General features: G+C 37.4%; 1 protein-coding gene across 1 annotated transcript in view; it reads left to right on the forward strand.

The window, feature by feature from the left end:
- The first annotated feature begins 2,456 nt into the window (after nt 1-2,456).
- The window catches only part of GFM1 (G elongation factor mitochondrial 1), a 41,972-nt gene continuing 24,742 nt past the window's right edge, over nt 2,457-19,686 (forward strand). Inside the window, exons 1-9 of the mRNA XM_067737858.1 lie at nt 2,457-2,676; nt 3,981-4,133; nt 4,999-5,131; nt 5,580-5,784; nt 7,752-7,868; nt 11,440-11,590; nt 15,092-15,246; nt 15,816-15,900; nt 18,221-18,358. Coding sequence (XP_067593959.1) covers nt 2,578-2,676; nt 3,981-4,133; nt 4,999-5,131; nt 5,580-5,784; nt 7,752-7,868; nt 11,440-11,590; nt 15,092-15,246; nt 15,816-15,900; nt 18,221-18,358 — 1,236 coding nt within the window. The 5' untranslated portion in view covers nt 2,457-2,577. The remainder of the gene's footprint in view (nt 2,677-3,980; nt 4,134-4,998; nt 5,132-5,579; nt 5,785-7,751; nt 7,869-11,439; nt 11,591-15,091; nt 15,247-15,815; nt 15,901-18,220; nt 18,359-19,686) is intronic.

The following is a 19,686-nucleotide window of genomic DNA, read 5'->3' on the forward strand; positions in this document are numbered from 1 at the left end:
CCCCATCTATGGTATTTTTGTTATAGCTGCCTGAATGGACTAAGGCAATGGTCTTAGGCTAGTCGGGCTCGGGCAATTTGGAGATTCTACTGATGTTTGACCTAGACCCTTACTGCAGTGAATCAGGACCTTCACTGAATTGATCTTTATTCTTATAAAGATAAGATATAAAAGTTATAACATATACCTGGCAAAGTTATAGCAAAGTTATAAAATGACTATGAATTAATAGAATGTGTAACTGCTTTGAATGATATAATGTATGTGTATTTTGCCACTTTAAAACCTAACAGAAGTAATCTATAATGTATACCCATATAAAAATTTAGCTAGACAGTTCTTGGCCTTTTGTCCTCTAGTTTACTCTGTGGAGAAAACAAGTTTATTACTTTGGTTAAAAGTGGTGATTAATAAAAATAATTAAGAATATACTTGGTATAATAATTACAGAAAAATATGAATATATATATACACACACAGAGGACAATGAGTATGAATTTTTACTTCAGGAAACTTAGTTTGTTAAAGTGGTAATTTCAAAAAGTAATTTCAAAAGTAACAGATACACTTTTTTTTTTTTTTTTTTCGGTACGCAGGCCTCTCACTGTTGTGGCCTCTTCCGTTACGGAGCACAGGCTCCAGACGCGCAGGCTCAGCGGCCATGGCTCACGGGCCCAGCTGCTCCGCGGCATGTGGGATCTTCCCGGACCGGGGCACGAACCCGTGTCCCCTGCATCGGCAGGCGGACTCTCAACCACTGCGCCACCAGGGAAGCCCCAGATACACTTTTTTATTTAACATAATTATATCTTAAAATTAAAGTAAAACCTTAATGTTATTACTATTTACATAATTATTATTTAATTTACATATTTTAAACAAATACACAGGCTTATAAAGACTAAATTTTTGAAAGCCTACAAATAAAAAAGTTTACTTAAAAGTATTCAACATTAATGGATTGATTCATCAAAGTAAATCCTTTACTAAAAATTAATACATGGATGATATACAAAAAATAAGCACAAAATTCATCATTGAATCTCTGGTTTTTCTTTCCTTGTATTCTGTAATTTACTCTGATTTCCATTTATTTGATCTTATTCATTTAACAAATATTTATTGAGCACAGCAGGGGGTACAGCAATTAACAAAACCAAATCACTGTCCTTGTGGAACTTACATTCTCATTGGGAGAGTCAGACAACAGACAGCTATGTAAAATGTCTGGGTGTATCTAAGAAGAGCTCTGAAGGAAAATGAAGCAGTGCAGGAACATAGGGAAGAGCTTCCTGTTTTAGAAGAGTTGGTCAGGGAACACCTCACTGATAGAGGATATTTGAACAGATAGAAGAAGGTAAGGGAAAGAGCCATGCTGGTATCCAGAGGAGAGCACAGGCTCTGGTCATGTGAGGATCAGCAAGGAGGCCAATGTGTCTGGAGGAAAATGAGCAAGTGACGTAGAGTTACACTGGTGTGGCTGCTCAAGCAAGACCTTGTAATGTAGGTGCTTATTCTGAAGGTTAATTTTTTTTAATTTATTTAAATTTTTAAGGTCATTAAAAATTTCAGATTAAAAAAATTAGTTATGAAAAATTTCAAGCCTACACAAAAGTAGAGATGACAGCAACAGTGAATTCACTAGTTGAGTGATTTCAGTAGAAAAATGACATGGCCAGGCTTAAAAGGATCCCTTTAGTTACTGTGCTGGGAATAGACTGAGCAGTCGCAGGGCAGAAGCAGTAAGGTCAGTTAGGCTATTACAGTAATTCCCTCGAGATAGCAGCGCTTTGAGAGGTGGAGAGAAGCTGCCGATTCTGGATCTATTTTTGAACGTAGTTCCCATAGCATATGCTGACAGACTAGACCAGCAGAGTCAAAGAGTGGTTCAAAGTGACATTTTTGGTCTGGGCAACTCAAAGAACGGAGTTTCCATTTATCGGATGAAGACTGCAGAAGAAGGTTTTGGTGGAAGATCATTAGCTCCTTTTTGGACATATTAAGTTCGAGATGCCTCTAAGAGATCCAAGTGGAATCCTCAAGGATGCTGTCTTCTATAGGACTGGACATATAATGTTTAACATAGAACAAAGGTGAAACATTTTGAAAGGAGAAAAAGCACTTGTAGATAGTTCATTATTTTTCCACGTTCTTTACAGGTCATCCTATAGATCAATTATTTTTTCATATTTCTGTAGTAGCATAGGTAACAATTTTGCATTTTTTTAACGTAAATTCTATTATAAACGTCTCTGCACTCTGCTGTATGGGGAAAACAACCACGTTTAAAGGCTGCATCTTTCTGGTAGCGTGCCAAAACCCTGATTAGCTCCGCAAAGTGACTGCACTTCCTCTTCCTAGTCGGCAGAGGGCACCCTGGCAGCGGAGGGTGCTGCTCGGCTCTGAGAACCGGAAGCTTCTCCCTCTCTCTTTTTTTCTCCCCGCCCTCTCATCCTTCGCACGTGAAGTCCTCTTCCGGCACTGTTTGCTGGCGTGCATGTGAACGCCTGTAGTAGTGGTGCTGGTTGCCGGGCAGAGCCGGAGCTGCGGGAAGTTCGCGTCTGTTCTGCGCTAGCCATGAGGCTGCTGGGAACCGCCGCCGCCGCCGCCGCCGCGGCTCTGGAGAGCCGGCCGCTCCCGCGGGTCCCCACCGCCCAGTGCTGGCAATGGAAGCAGGTAGTGGAGTCCGGCAGGGCGACACCGCACCACGGACTGTCCCCGGGACCTTGCGGTGTGTCCGGAGCCAGGGAGGAAGTGACACTCCTACCCTCCCTGGCACCTCCTTACTGACAGCTCCGAATGTGAGCTGTCGACCTCAGCGCTGAAAAGCCCCTCGGTATCTGCACAGCTGCTGGTTATTAATGAGCAGCGTCTCGGTGCGCTGGGAGGTTCGGCGGCCTCCGATTTACGGTTAAGCGTCTTATTTTTGGTATAACTTAGAGAGGAGAGGTGACTGGAGTGAAGGTCGAGACAACCTTCACTCGAGAAAAATTAGTGTGTCCAGGGCTTCTGACTCGTTATGCCGTGCTCTTTTCATTACAGAGTGTCGTTGGCCTGACTGATCCCTCTTTCAGCTGACTCTGGGTTGTTTGATTTGGAGCCCGACCCTCCCAGTACCTTTCTTTGGTTCTGTGTCTGCCTTTTGTGCGGGGCGCGGGGAGCGCAGAGTGGACTAGGATTAGGTAGGAGTTGAGCCTTTCCTGTCATGCAAACCTCCTTTGCTTTGCTCGCTGATATCGGTGGGATTTAATCAACCAAGTGCCGATCACCCAGATTCCATTTTACCCAGGTTTTCCAAGTTCTTCCCTTTTCCCAGAAGTGGCTGCAGTGCATTTTGGATGGGCAGTCCTATATAGAGAGATTTATATGGTGTCTTGTTTCCATAAATGCAGGATTCCCCATCACCACCAGAGTAAAATAAAGTTGTTGTTGTTGTTTTAATGTTACTAATTGTTTGGGGGTGGAAAGGAATTGGAGACCTTTTGTGGGCTGCCTTGAAGCTATTGGCACCACTGCATAGAGCATATAAGTCCGCAAACGTCCTTGCTAGCTGTGAACTACAGTAAGGAGGAAGGGGAAAAAAAAGTAAAATTTAGAGTAAAAACTATATTTCCTTTTAAAGTAGTTGTTGGGAGCAGTTTTTCTGATTTTATCAGCCCCAGTGTATATTTTCAAACTTGTGCCATCCGGTAAAAGTATCTGTTCCCTTTTATTTATTTAATTAATTAATTTGAATATATCTTTTCTGACTTATTTATTTATTTTTAAGAGTATGTCTTTTCTGTTCTCTCTTGCAACCTCTTCTTTGGTTACAGGAGTTTCAGGTTGAGACATTCCTTCTTTTGCCTTTTCAGACAATCATATATGACGTTTTGTGTCCATTGAGATTTCTCGGAGGAAAGATGTCCACTAAACCCTTTCTAATTGTCCACTGTTTTCTCATGAAAAGTGCATTGAATTGAGCTCTCTTATTTTTTCAGGCTAATTGGAAGATTTGCCGATGGTGTTCATCAGGGGTGATACCTAATGAGAAGATACGAAATATTGGAATCTCAGCTCACATTGATTCTGGGAAAACTACATTAACAGAACGAGTGCTTTACTACACTGGCAGAATTGCAAAAATGCATGAGGTATGTGGTTCATGGTTGATGCCATTAGTTTGACCCTGGTTTTAATTGTTTTATAAGGATTTAAGAAACTTTACAAACCTGAAAGATTAAAAGAATGGTAACAGTGGATCTTTAATCAGAGTCACAAAATGGATAGATCAGGTTGGCTTGAAATGTTGCTCTGAGGAATCTTTCTAGAGACCATCACTGTGGGTATACTGAGTAGGCTGTTTTTTAAGAATGTTAAGTCAGTATGATGTACCCTTAAGCAGCCATTAAAATAATGTTTACATACTTTTAAATGTTATGGAGAGATGTTTATAATGTTAAGTGGAAAAAGGGTTTAAAATGAGTTTAATAGTTTAAAAATACATATGTCAGGAAAGAATTATTTTAGAAAATCTTGAAACTCTCCTGAAGACATTACATTACATATTATTGAGTAATTCAACTCTCCACTTAAAAATGTTACTTCAGATGAAGATCATCTCATTAAATCACAGACTTTAAAAGCTGAATTCTTCCCACGCAGACCTCAAAGTCCACAAGAAACACAGCAGGGAAAAATCTCTTCTCTGCATATCTGCTCACAGACTAACACAGGGCTGGTGGGCAGGAACAGTGCAGAGGGAGCAAGGATAGCTCTAAGACCAGGTAATGCTCAGTGGTAGCAGCTGCTCAAAATGGCAATGAAAAAAGGGTTAGGGTTAATAGAGGGCAAAACCTGTAATCAATTTTCTACTCCATGAGATGATATGGTTTGACAATTAGGTTTCTCTGAAAATTGCATCACTTAACTATCTGTGTTCTGGTTCCATCTGTGAAGATTTCTTTCCTTCTTGGAATGCAGGGACAGAGAAATCTGAATTGCTGTGCTTGTGTTTAGGTAAAAGGTAAAGATGGAGTTGGTGCTGTCATGGATTCCATGGAACTAGAAAGACAAAGAGGAATCACTATTCAGTCAGCGGCCACCTATACCATGTGGAAAGATGTCAATATCAACATTATAGATACTCCTGGTGAGCTAAGTTCTTGGTTTTATTGCAGCTTGTTTTGGCAGTGGCATATTTAGTTCTTTACCGTGATCTAGCTCATTTTTGAGTACAAAATAATACTCAAAAGTGTGACTGTGAATTCCCTATTAGAGAAATCTGACTTGGGACCTAGAATACTTCATCTTTAAGTGGTTTCTTTGAAAAATAGTGCAAAGAAATTGTGAATAGGAATGTTCTTGCCTTTTACATGTTGCAGCTGATTCCAAAGATGCCCATGCCCTAGTATCTTTTGAAGTGATTTTGTTGAGCCCCTGAACCTTATGGTAAGTGAACAGTATTGGTGGTTTAAGGAGTTCATATTTTATTTAGAAGACATACGTAGTGATCAGAGATAGAAGAACTTTTACTTGTACATGTTGTAAAAATTCATACTGCTTTTTAAGACCCCGACACAGTTCTCTGTCTCATTTAGGGCACGTGGACTTCACAATAGAAGTTGAAAGAGCCCTGAGGGTGCTGGATGGTGCCATCCTTGTTCTGTGCGCCGTTGGAGGGGTGCAGTGCCAGACCATGACTGTTAATCGTCAGATGAAGCGCTACAGTGTTCCATTTCTAACTTTCATTAACAAACTCGACCGAATGGGCTCCAACCCAGCCCGGGCCCTGCAGCAAATGAGGTACTGAACCTTAGAACAGAGCGGGGGTGATGATCCGGATAACAAGCCTCACATCCAGAAGGACAGTTAACTCAGTGTCATTAAGCTTTATCCCCTTAAATTTTTTTTCCCTTTTTAAAATTCATCTATGTGTATGACTTACAGTAAATGGAACACAAAGGTCCGTAGTTTGGTTTGTGATGTGATTTCATCAACTACTTTCTCTGTAAAATGGAAGAAATATGACTTAAATTTTAGGGAGATTGAAGGTGAATTCAGAAAACCATCTGGCAATTTGTAGTGTTTTGCTCTAATTAGAGAAGTTATAATCTAGGGTAGATTCTAAAAGTACTGTGCATTTATTTAGACAAAGCTAGAGGATTATCTTCAATTTTAACCTTCATTTGAGGAATTTTAATTAATGACTTAAATTAGTACGCTATATTCTCTTGCTTTTCTTTGTTAACATATTTGTTAAGACAACAGCAATACTTCCTTTCTGAATCAGACATAACCCAGTGGTATTGATATGATTTTACAGTTTGCACAATACTACGTGTTTCACACAGCCTTTGAAAAGAGTCGGAGTTTCACTTTTCACCTTTTGTAGATCTGTAAATGTAGCGGTAGAGTTCCTACCCAAGTTTCACATGGCAGAGCTGATGGATGTAGGCAGTAAGGTTTGTGGTAGTGGAGAGACTAAGAATGATGTGTCTGATGACAAAAGATACCGTGTTGAGGAACTTTAACTGACAGTATTGCTGTGTGCTCTCTGATGGAAGTGATGTTTTTGAGAACATGAGAGTGAAATATTTCTTTATTGGGCATTTGTAATACTTTCTTGGGATAACGAAACGTTTTCACTTTTTTTTTCTAGTTATATTTTACTTGTGGTTGGCAATAGATGGTCTCTTTGCACCAAGTCTTTTCCTGAATTCCAGGCAGATTCTCTTTCAGCATTTATTTGACTACTTTGGTTCTTTCTTTGCACCACTCCCTTTTACCTGTTACCTCATTCTGTAGCTCCCATTAAACAGATCTTGAAACTTCTGAATCTGGCCTCTGTGTCTTAACTTTTCTACCATACTTTCTCATACTTTCTGTCTCCTAATTTTTCACTGGGTTATGAGAGAATTTTTGAGGTCAGTCTTCCAACTCACTAATCTGGTATTCATCTGCATCCCTTCTGTTATTTAGCCTGTTTTTTGTTCTTTTTAATCCCAGCAGTTATGTAGTTAATTTCTATAAACTTTCCCTTTTATTGTGACATCTTTATTAATAGAGGTAATTCCTTTTTAGATCTTTACATTTTATTTTCTTCTAGTAACTTTCTCCTTGGAGGTTAGTACTATTTCTTAATTTCACCTCTCTTGCAAGCTATTGATTTCCTTCAGATATTTGGTGGTTCTTAGTTATCTATCCATAGTTATAGATGGGTACCTAGAATCTAGAGCATAGTTAGCTAGAGCATATTTCTACTTGAGTGTAAATCCCTGCCAGTGAGTGTGATTTCTCTTCGGTGGTTGTGCCTGATTGAGGGTACAGGCCGATGATGAGTGTCTGACTTTAATACCCACTCTAAGGGTTTTCCCCCTAAGGAACTTCCTTTTCAGATAGCTATACTCAGCTTCACTAGAGTCAGCTGATCCAAGAATGAGATGTGGGTACAATTATCCCACTATGCTTTAATTTCCTGGCCAACCACTCAATGACCTGTTTTTCCCTCTTCTGTTTCTGATCCAGGGTATTCTGGGGATCTGATGGGAAAATACGTATCTTACAGTTCTTTTTGTTGCCCGAATAGGGTTGAGGCTTCCTGAGCACAGTGAGTTTGGCTGTCAGTCTGTTCCCAAATGCTTTTGTATCCTCCGCTCTGACCTGCTGATCACTTCCACAGATCTGCCATTGATTTCTTTTTATATTTGTTTTGTCATTTCAAAGGGATTTGGGGAGAAAAAAAGGGGTAAACATGTATTTTTATTTTTCAGGTCTAAACTAAGTCATAATGCAGCATTTGTGCAATTACCCATTGGTTTGGAGGGTGATTTTAAAGGTATTATAGATCTTATTGAGGAACGAGCCATCTATTTTGATGGAGACTTTGGGTAAGTGTTAAAAATATACTATTCTATTAAAATCTTATATTTTAAAAAGTATCAAAGAGAAGGAAAAGGATGAGTGCTTTAAATATAAACTTCTTTTTGAAATGTGGCTGGAAGAATATCCTCTAAGATGATTTTGTTTTAATGCTTTTAATCCTAGTTACTCCCCATTTTGCTTAGTATTCATTCCAAGGGAGAGTATGTTACTCTTTGGATGATATATTTATATCGCATTATGATATACACGGTGTGGTGAAAGGAGACCTTCAGCTTGGGCTAATGATGTAATATCTCTTTTTCTACTTGTTCATGCATTCATCCATGTATTCTTTCATTCTGTAGACTTTTCTGGAACAGCTACTATGTTCTGGGTATTATTATAAAAACTGGGAAGAAAATAGGGATCATAAATATTTCCTCTACCTACTTCATGGGATTACAAAAATAAAAAGATTAATATATAAAAGAAGTTAAAACTTGTATACCTGTGGTTTAGGCAATACAAAAAGCAAATTGGTAACTTTTGAAATGGTTTTGGTCTGTCAACCAACTTTTGAAGAGACCTTTGCACACAAAGCATTGTAACTGCGCAGTGGTTATCAAACCATGGCATTCAGAAAAGTCACCTAGAGAGCTTATTAAAACACAAATCTCTGGATTCACCTTCAGAGATTCTAATTCAGTAGCTGTAGGGTGGGCCTGGAGTTTGCATTTCTGGAAAGCTCCCAAGTGGTGCTGATGTTTCAGGTCTGCAGACCACAGTTTGAATGGCACTATTCTAGACAATTTGGGGAGTCATAAATGAACCTTTGTTCTGAAGCGTGGACCCAGTAGCCCGGCAGTTCTCTCCGAAGGTCCTTTATTAGGGGTTTCCTGTTTCTGCTATGGAACTGAGATTGCTGGTCTGGCAGGTGGGTGAAAGGCATTGTGATCAGTTAACTATATAGAATTTATCCTTATCGACCGTCTTGTAGGCATTTCTCACTCTTACTTTTTGTTTGACAACTAAGTAATGACAACAAAGTTTCTCTCTCACTCCTTAGAATGTAAGGGACAAGGATTTTTATCAGGTTTATTTGCTGCTGTGTACCCAGCCCTAGAACTGTCTGGTACAAAATAGAGACTCAAAAAAGATTTTTAAGTAAATGAATAAATCTGCTTCCTCAGAATTACCAGGGCACACGTTTCTGCCTACTGAAGCAGAGGCTTTTAAACATTGTTGTACATCAGAACCACGGGCCTCTCACTGTTGTGGCCTCTCCCGTTGCGGAGCACAGGCTCTGGACGCTCAGTCTCAGCGGCCATGGCTCAAGGGCCTAGCCGCTCCACAGCATGTGGGATCTTCCCAGACCGGGGCACGAATCCGCGTCCCCTGCATCGGCAGGTGGACTCTCAACCACTGCGCCGCCAGGGAAGCCCAGGTGGAACTTCTTAACATACCTGCCCCCTTTCCCAGCCCTAGACCACTGGGTATGTACATTTTGAAAGGAAGATTCTGACGTGAACGACTAAGAAGGAGGGAGCTTGCCAAAATGGAAAAATTAAGTTCTGAAGACTGTGAAGAGCATTCTTTAGGACAATAAGAATTATTTTCTGACTACTTGCAATTATTTGCAATTGGCTTCTTTTCCCTTTTTTTTTCCCCCAGGAATGTGTTTTCTGAAAAGCTTGTTATTTTTCGACGTTAGATTCCATTTTTAAAGAAATCCTTTTAAAATGTTAAGACTGATGTTTCTAAATATCAAGTATATCCATTTCTCTGTTTTGTATTTTATTTGTGACTCTTACCTGTCTGGCCCCTAGAGGGACGGAGAACTGAGGTCAAGGTTGAAGAGTCTGTCATAATTAGTAACCTTTTTTTTTTTAAAACTACAGAATGGAGTGTTCTGTGTTAAAGATTGCTATTAATGAAAAGGAATAGTCAAGTCTCTAATCCTGCTTGTCAGAGACTGTGATATTCTTCTTTTGTTTTTTTTTTTAAAGATTATGAAAACTACTGATACATGGAGTTTTTAATAAATTTATTTAATTTATTTATTTTTGGCTACATTGGGTCTTTGTTGCTGCACGCGGGCTTTCTCTAGTTGTGGCGAGTGGGGGCTACTCTTCCTTGCGGTGCGCAGGCTTCTCATTGTGGTGGCTTCTCTTGTTGTGGAGCACGGGCTCTAGGCGTGCAGGCTTCGGTAGTTGTGGCTTGTGGGCTCTAGAGCACAGGCTCAGTAGTTGTGGCTCATGGGCTTAGTTGCTCTGCGGCATGTGGGATCTTCCCGGACGAGGGCTCGAACCCGTGTCCCCTGTATTGGCAGGCAGATTCTTAACCACGGTGCCACCAGGGAAGTCCTGACTGTGATATTCTGATTAATTTGGTTAATAGAATTTTCAAGTACAGTTGACCATTGAACAATGTGGGGGTTAGAGGTGCTGATCCCCCCGTGCAGTTGAAAATCCAAGTATAACTTTTGACTCCCCCAAAACTTAACTACTAATAGCCTACTGTTGACTGGAAGCCTTACCTATAACACAGTTGATTGACACATATTTTGTATGTTACATGTTGTATTCTTAAAATAAGCTAGAGAAAAGAAAATGTTAAAGAAAATCATAAGGAAGAGAAAATACATTTATAGTATTGTACTGTATTTATCAATATGGAAAGTAATACCTACATCAGTAAAATCTTATATGAGTCAAAGCACTGTAGATGTTATATGTATTACTAACACTAGATATCAAAAATGAAAAGATAAAATATGAAAAGAAATTCATATTTATATACAGGTATAACAATTCATACATTGATAAGGAAGAAGCAGCACTATATTGCTTTATGGTAGCCTAGTGTAATTGATGTAATGCAGTAGCCTAGTCTGTATGCTAATGAATGAGTCGTTATAGAATTTTTTATGGCATATCATATAATCATATTCATAATACAGTATTGGAAGCATTGTGACTTAAAAAAATTACTTGTGATGATACACAGTGTCTTTAATTATGTGAGAAAGGCATACTGTATGGTGATATAATTCTTTGAAAGCAAAGTTATAAAACAGTAAGAAAACTAACACATTAATTTCATATTAAATATCACTTATCTTATTCCTATATAATGATAGGCTGTCCACTTCAATACAAGTTTTGTATACAATGTTATACACATATATTTTTTCATGTTTATTGAAAAAAATCCGTGTATAAGTGGACCTGTGCAGTTCAAACCTGTGTTGTTCAAAGGTCACCTGTACTCATGGGTTTTGGAGTCAGTTTAGCTTTGAATCGTGGCTCATCTGTTTACTAGTAGTACAACCTTGAGCAGTTTGCTTTGCTTGTTTAAAGTATTTTGCCCACTATTCTGAATTTTAAAGATTCACATTTTTCTTTTTTGTGATTTTAACGCAAATATATCAGAGCTCTTATCTAAAAAAATATTTTGGCCATTAGTTTATCTTTTTCATTGGTGCTTATATGTTTAATTGAATGTTCTTTTTTTAAATTAATCTTTATTGGAGTATAGTTGATTTACAGTTTAACTGAATATTCTTAAAGTACCAAAATAAAACATTTCTACTTTTAGTCAGGTTGTTCGATATGGGGAAATTCCAGCAGAATTCAGGGCGGCGGCAGCTGACCACCGGCAGGAGCTGATTGAATGTGTTGCTAATTCAGATGAGCAACTTGGTGAGATGTTTCTGGAAGAAAAAATTCCCTCAATTTCTGATTTAAAGGCAAGTGCTCTCAAAATTAATCTTATATTAATAAGAAAAAAGAGGGCTTTTGGGGTTTTTTTTTTTGCAGGGAAGGGACATGGTGCTTTTATGCAGGGGTTTTATTAATGAAATCGGAGCAAAGTTGTTAACATAATTGGTTTCTTAAAAAAATATTTGACATGGCAAATTATTCTCTTTTTTTAAGTAGTGAGTTATGTAAAATGGGAAAGGAGTCATAGTTCTAGGAAAAAAGATACTTACACTGCCAACCTCTTGGACATAGTCTTATTAAGAAGAAAGAAGATAAATTAGAAATGTACCCTGTTGTACTATTTGGAAGGCTGTATAGATTTTTTTACTTGATTGTTCAGCTCTTAAAAAATAAAGAGAAGATCCCTGCCTAAAACTGGTATTCAGTTTGTAAATAGACAGTTCTCCATAGAAGATAACAAATGGCCAATAAGCACATGAAAAGATGCTCAGCATCACTAATCATTAGGGAAAGCAAATCAAAACCGCAGTGAGATACCACTTTACTTATTAGGATGACTATTATTTAAAAAACAAAATAAGTGTTGGTGAGGATATGGAGAAATTGGAACCCTTGTGCATTGCTGGGGAATGTAAAATGATGCATGTACTGTGGAAAACAGTATGGTGATTTCTCAAAAATTAAACCTAGAACTGCCGTATGATCCAGCGATTCCACTTCTGTGTACCCAAAAGAATTGAAAGCAGGGACTCAGATATTTGTACACCAGTGTTGATAGCAGCGTGATTCACAATAGCCAAAAGTTGGAAACAACCCAATGTCCATCAATGGATGAATAAACAAAATTGGTATATTCATACAATGGAGGGTATTTTTTGGCTTTAAAAAGGAATCAGATTCTTATACATGCTACAGTATGGGTGCGTCTTGAGGACGTGACGTTAAGTGAAATAAGCCAGACGTAAAAGGACATAAAAGGACAAATATTGTATGATTCCACTTCTGTGAGGTACCCAGAATAGTCAAATTCCTAGAGACAGAAAGTAGAATAGTGGTTACCAGGGGCTGGTGGGGGGAAGAATGGGAAGTTTAGTGGGTACAGAGTTTCAGTTTGGGATGGTGAAAAGTTCTGGAGGTGGATAGTGGTAACAGCAATGTGAATGTACTTGATGCCACTGAACTGTACACTTAAAAATTGTAAAGATAGTCAATTTTGTTATGTATATTTTATCATAAAAATAAAAATCATAAAAAGACTGATATTTATTTTGCCAAACCACTTGGTGCCCTTAGCAGAGATCAGACAAGTAATTATTGTGTGTAAGACATTGCACTCAGGGAGTTTATAGATCAAATGCACAAGGAAAGAACCCTGTTGAAGCTGAGATGCTTACTAATTTATCTCATAGCTTGAGTTCTTTACCATTCACAAAGGCCTTATCACCTCAGCTCTCTAATGAGTAAGGAGCACCACGTAGGAAAGTATAGGTCTGGGCCTTAATTGAAGTCAAGAACCGTAACCCAGGAACCACAGTAGAGAGTTAGGTTTCGATCTATGAAAGGGAATATGTCAGATTCTGTGATTCACTAGGAGTAAGGACTCAGCACATAATCACACTCATGGCTATGATTTATTACAGTGAAAGGATACAAAGCAAAATCAGCAAAGGGCAAAGGCACATGAGGTGAAGTCCAGAAGAAACCAGGCGTAAGCTCCCAGGCATCCAGTGCAGTCTTGCAGTGCTTGCCTGTTTCCTCCAGCGGAAAGTTGTGAGTGCACCTGTGAAATGATGTCTACCAGGGAAACTCATTAGAAGCTCAGTGCCAAGGTTTTACTGGGGGCTGGTCACATAGACACCCGCTGCCTAGCATGTACCAAATCCCAGACTCCCAGAAGGAAAGTAGGTGTTTAGCACACATTACATTGTTTGTACAACAGTATAGGCACAGTGAACCAGTCTTACCAGTTCTGGGAATGCTGGGAACCTCCCAGAAATCCAGATCCCCAGGCCTCAGCCAGGGGCCCAGCCTTGCAAGCAGGCCTTTATAAGGAGGACAGTTTTAGCCCTGCTATGTTTACTGTTTTCTGCCAGGATACGTGGGTGTACTTTAGTTTCTATGTTGTTGTTGGGTATATTGTTATTAGGGACAGTGGAAAGGCAACGGTTTTCAAGTGTGAATGTGATTCTTATAAAAGTTAGGGAAATTTTCCGGAAAATAAAGCTTTTGTTAGGCTGGTATAGGGTTAGCTTTAATTTCTCCTTTTTTCTATTTATCAACCATGCTCATGTGTTTCTCTATTCAATGGATGTAAAGTTAAGCGTGGTAAGATTCATATGTTCCTACTGTTGCATATAGGGAGGGTTGGAAAGTCAAAGACCTGATGTTGTGGCCTAGGGTAGCCTAAGTGATTAGTGACCAAGCCATTTCTGGTCCCTAGCAACAGCAAAGGCAAGTGTTTTAAGATAGCTCCAAATAGTAATTGCTTTCTTACCATGCCTATTTTCTCCTTTTTATACTCCTTTTATTGTGCTCAGCTGTTATCCTACTTTTCATTGTGATGTTTAGAAATTGTGGTTATAAATGTTTTGCTTTAAGCTTTTTAGGATAACTAGTTTTCTGTTTTTCCTGAGGACTGAGAAATAATTGTATGCAGCTGCATATTTCTGCAGTGGTGGGTTGTGGCCACAGCACAGCACTGCTGTTGGCCTCTTCCAGCTGCTAGAGCTAAAGGTCCACTGCTCCCTCTGAGGCCAGTAGCCAGTAAGGAATGAGGCTGGGACACATGGACGGTGCTTGCACGAGGGGTTGGGACGTGACCAGGAGGTCGTTATTTTAGAGCCTTGTTACTATCATAGCCCTTAATTTATGAGCAGTTTGTACTGTTTGGCTTCCTGTATGTATGTCCTTTAAAAAAAGAAAACAAATCAGTTAAATGTTTTTTTAATAGGTGATACTTTCATATCGTTTAAACTTTCATATCATTTAAACATTTAACAACTATACAAAGGTACACAGGAAAAAGTCTCCCACCTGGCTCCCATCTGCCCAGTTCTCTGCCCTGTCCCTAAAACAGGTTGCCAGTTAATAGTTTCTGGTGTATCTTTCCAGAGACGTGTGTGTGTGTGTGTGTGTGTGTGTGTGTGTGTGTGTGTGTATTGCTGTTCCCTCTATCTTACACAATTGTTAACATACTGCTTACACTGTTCTGTGTGTGTGTTTATTTTCTATGTATGTGTGTATATATATATCTTTTTCTTTTTTTTGCCAAATTGAAAGTTAGTGACATTCCAGGAGTGTTGAAAGCAATTGCAGTGTTGAAAGTTAAATAGCCTTTTTTCTTTTTTTTTCTTTTTTTTTCTTTTTTTGTATTTTGATCTTAAGTTATAGAGAACCTGATTCCAGTCTTCACCAGAGCCAGTACTCCAAAGAGTACCAATTCATTTCATTGATTTGTCACTTTGTAATTGATCTGAAACACAAAATAACTTTAAGATAAACTAATCATTAATTTTTTTCGTTTGTAGCTCGCAATTCGAAGAGCCACTCTAAATAGGTCATTTACTCCTGTCTTTTTGGGAAGCGCCTTGAAGAACAAAGGAGTTCAGCCTCTTTTAGATGCTGTTTTAGAATACCTCCCAAATCCATCTGAAGTCCAAAATTATGCTATTCTCAATCAGGAGTAAGTCTTGGAAATTGATTTTTAATTTATGCACAAAGACTTTAACATTTGTGCACTGGGAAAGTATTTAAGAATGGTTCTTGTAGTTGTGATTGTGGGTTTTTCCCCATAATTTACAAAAATCAATCTCCATTTCTATTTGGGTAACGATTTTGGCATAGAGAAAAATATTTATTATACCTTCCCATATATTCTATTTGTAAGTTAGAAATATGATTTATTTCATTATCAAAGTTTACATCATTAGAAAATTTACTCATTTGGAACCAATTGTATTTTTTTTTAATGCTTTAAGAGACAAAAATTTTGAAGTTCTCATTGATAATTTTTCTTTTTCTGCCAGACTATTTTTGTGTTTTTTATTCTGCTCTGGTCCTGTCACAATGCAGTAATTAAGACCAGAAAAGTTATTCTTATTGATCCCTTTCAGTGAAATTTCACTTATGAATCAGCCCAGAAGTGTTTACTGCACATGTGCTTCTTCTCAGATAATATTCTGATGAAAAAAATTGATATAAAAGAAATATGAAATATTGCATCTCATAAATGTGTATTTCTTTTATTTTAAGTGACTCACAAGAGAAAACCAAAATCTTAATGAACCCCAAAAGAGACAATTCCCATCCATTTGTAGGCCTGGCTTTTAAACTGGAGGTAAGTTGCTTTCTAATGTATTTAACTGCTATATATAGAAATTTTCTTTTCTGTTAGGCTTTTATTCCTATTATAAAATGACTCTTAGGAAATATTTGGTTACAGGTTTCTCCACTGTAAAGTTACTTTCCCCTCTACCCCGTTCCATATTGACTCTTTAGAAGAAGGTTCCTGGGCACAACCCACACTTAAGGGCTGGGAATTATTTTCTTCCTCCTTGAGGGAGCAGTATCTATGTAAGTTATTTGAGATTCTTCTGTATAAGAGAATTGTCTTTTCTCCCCATATATTTATTTATTCAATCATTTATTTTTATCAGTATGGACTCGTGGATATTTAGTTTGTACTTTGAGTTATAATCCAGTGGTATGTTACTTATTTTGTTGCCAGATTGACCAGTTTTGGCCATTGGAGCTGTTTCACCTGGCTTCTGTGCCCCTTAGACATTCCACCGTATTTTGCTTTTTTGAATACTTGCTTACTTTCTGGCACTACAGGATTCTCCAGGCTTACGCTGTATATTCCCTGCCCCAGCCCTAGAATCAGCCATTTCTCTAAGAGCCCTGATTTCTTTTAATTGTGAATGGTATTAGAAACCAACATTTGGGGACTGGGTGTGCTTTTTGTTGTGTTATTGCTTCTGTGTATAATATTTTAAGTGGGAAAAAAGTTGGGTAATTTGAAAGTGTTAAAGAGTGGTTATTTCTGGGATGGAATTATATTGGGGAGGGCTTTTTCCTAGTTTTTATTTTTAAATTTTTACAGTATGTTTTTTATTACTTCTAAAACCAGAAAAAGTAATTTTAAATTAAAAAGTAGAAATAACATTGCAGTGACAATTTTTATGCATAAAGCTTTTAAAAATATATATTTAGGACTATTTTTCTTAGGATCCTCAGAATTGTAATTATTGAGTAACAGGTATGAAATATTTTAATATTTAATGATTTATATTGCCAGATTGCTTTCATACTCAGAATTAATGTATATGTTAGATTATTTCAGTGAATCTTTATCAGCATTGAGTATTGTTTATTAAAAATCATTACTGATTTCATAAATGAAAATAGTATTTTAATACTTCATCTTGCCTTAATTCCTAATAATAGAGAACATTTTTCCATATATTCATTATGGAATTGTATTTCCTCTTTTGTAATTGCCTCTATTTCTTTTGTCTTTCCTTTTTTAAAATTAGAGTCAAAGTGTTTTACTTATTTGTACGAGCCTTTCTCTAATAAAGTTTTTTAAAAAACAATTTGCAGTTTAAAATTTACATAGACAAATACATCAGTCTTTGTCTTTAGTCATTATCTCATTTTTAACCTTATAAATCTTCCTCTTTGATTATATTTTGTAAAGATTTACTTTTCTTTCTCCTTCTTTGTGGTGGGGTTTCTTGTTTTGTTCATTGTTAATCCAGTTGGAATTTGTTTTGCTGAATGCTGTGAGGTAGGATCTAAATGTATTTCCTCTGCCTTCAAATAGAAGACCAGTTGTCTAGTTACCAGTTTTTGAACAATGTTATATTTTTTCATTGATTGTCATGTGTCATTTATCTTCTATTGACAAATTAATTAAACATTTTAGATATTTATACTATACCCTATGGGCTGTTCAGTTTAATTTGTGCTAGTTTTATACTATTTATGTTTTGGAGTATTTAATATATTCTTATATCAGAGTTATTTTCTATTTTTATCCATTCTTCTAATATTAAAGTCACTAATAAAATGTTTAAAAATTCCTCTTCTGATTTTTATTGCTATTGTGTTAAACCTGGAAATTAACATGGGAAGAATTGGCAACTTTTAAATACTTACCTAATAAGTTAGTGTTACTATTCAGGAGGAAATGATCCTTGATTATTCATTTTATATTCAGTCACTTTACAGAAATCTTATTTGTATAGCTTTCCAGGTGACTCTCAAAGTTTCTCTAACATGTAGTCTAACTAACAATGTTAGTTTCTCCAACATTGTTGTCTTTCTAATAATTATACCTTATTTTTATGTCTTCTTGTATTAAACTGAACTTATGGAATAACTTCCTTATTATATAAATTTTAAAACTTTTTCTAATAACTTAGAGGAAGCAAAAGTAGTATCTTGGATTTTGATATCAAAGAACAACCATTTAACTTATCTATATTCAAAACTAGTATTAAAGTAGTTTATGACAACAAACTGAAGCATGTGTATAAGTTGTACTACTAAAACTGATAGCAGATATTTGAAGGTAGTTGTGAAGTTTTCCTCTTAATTTTGATTCCTGTGTTTCTTTTTCATTCTTTCTGACCTTATCCAATCTTGACTTCTAGGCAGGTCGATTTGGACAGTTAACTTATGTTCGAAATTATCAAGGACAGTTGAAGAAGGGTGATACCATCTATAATACGAGGACGAGAAAGAAAGTACGGGTGCAACGGCTGGTTCACATGCATGCCGACATGATGGAGGCGAGTACCTGGGCATTGTTGTGAGATCAGAAATTTCTCTAATGCAAGTGAAATATATCTACCTTCTTGGTATCCTGAGCCCCACAAGAAAATCACTTCTAGTTGAATGTGTTTTCCTAGCTTCTTCCTTTTTAGTTAGGTGGGCTACAATTCTCATGTGGCACTTTGGTGTAGGCTAAATTAGCAAATGTCAGGAACACATTTAAAACCACCATTTGTGAGTTAGCTGTATTTCCTCAGTGGCCAAGGTTAAGGAAAAGGGACATTAGTTCCCTAAGATTCGGAGCACAAGATTCAACACTTTCCTCAAGAGCTATCCTTACGAAGAGTATAATAGGTTTTTAGCACAGTGGAACTGTGGTTCTCAAAGGTAAATGAGAGTAATAAATTCATACATAACTTCCCACATTGTTCAGTAGATTTACTTCCTGAAATATGGAAGTAGAACCAACCCCCAGAAGAGCCATATTGATGCCAGAATTCATCTGAGCATTTAAAACCTCTGAAGGTCTAGTCTGGGAGATAAACTTTGGCTTATGGCTTGAATCCTTGAATTGGCTCTGAATCTGTCCTAGCCTTCTGTGGTCCATAGGGTTAAGGTTTGGCAGGAATACCAAGTGTGTGAGGTTGTCTCCTTCTTGCACCCTTTCTCAATTCAGCTCTATATTCCTAGAGAAATTTATTAGTCTAAGCAAAATGTTACGACATTCAGAAATTTTCAGTGGCCATAACTTTTTTATCTCCTGGAAAATGAACAGGCAGTCTTTCAAAATTAGACATCATTGCTCTTTTTTGAGATAGGCAGCAGGGGGCAGGCTAGAGGGATTAGTGATTGTTACAGCTCTTTCATGGGCCAGAAGCTAGGAGATCCGTACAGCTGTGTAACCAGTAAAGCAAGACACACACACTTGCTCATTCACAGCCACGGCTGTTATTAATGAACTGTCAATATAAAAAAGACTAGGAAGTTTAGAGGAACCAGTGCTTTATTCTTGTGTTTTTTTAGATTTCCTGTGTTTTTTTAACTGCCTGCATCTGTGAGAAATTAAGATTATTTTAAGTACAGTAGACTCCATTCTCCTGCCTTTGTTTTCCAAAACTTCCTTTGCAGGTTTTCCTTGTATGCCTTTGTCATACACATCTCATTGTTGGACTGTGGCAGCACATATAGTACTACATGTTTTTTGTTTGTTTTTCTTTTTTTCTTTCTGATAGAATTGTATTTTTTATTTTTTTGAATTTATCTTTTTAAAATTTATTTCTTAATTGAAGTATAGTTGAATTACAATGTTGTGTTAATTACTGCTGTACAGCAAAGTGACTCAGTT

This window comes from Pseudorca crassidens, chromosome 5 (assembly GCF_039906515.1).
Source record: "Pseudorca crassidens isolate mPseCra1 chromosome 5, mPseCra1.hap1, whole genome shotgun sequence".
NCBI lineage: Eukaryota > Metazoa > Chordata > Mammalia > Artiodactyla > Delphinidae > Pseudorca > Pseudorca crassidens.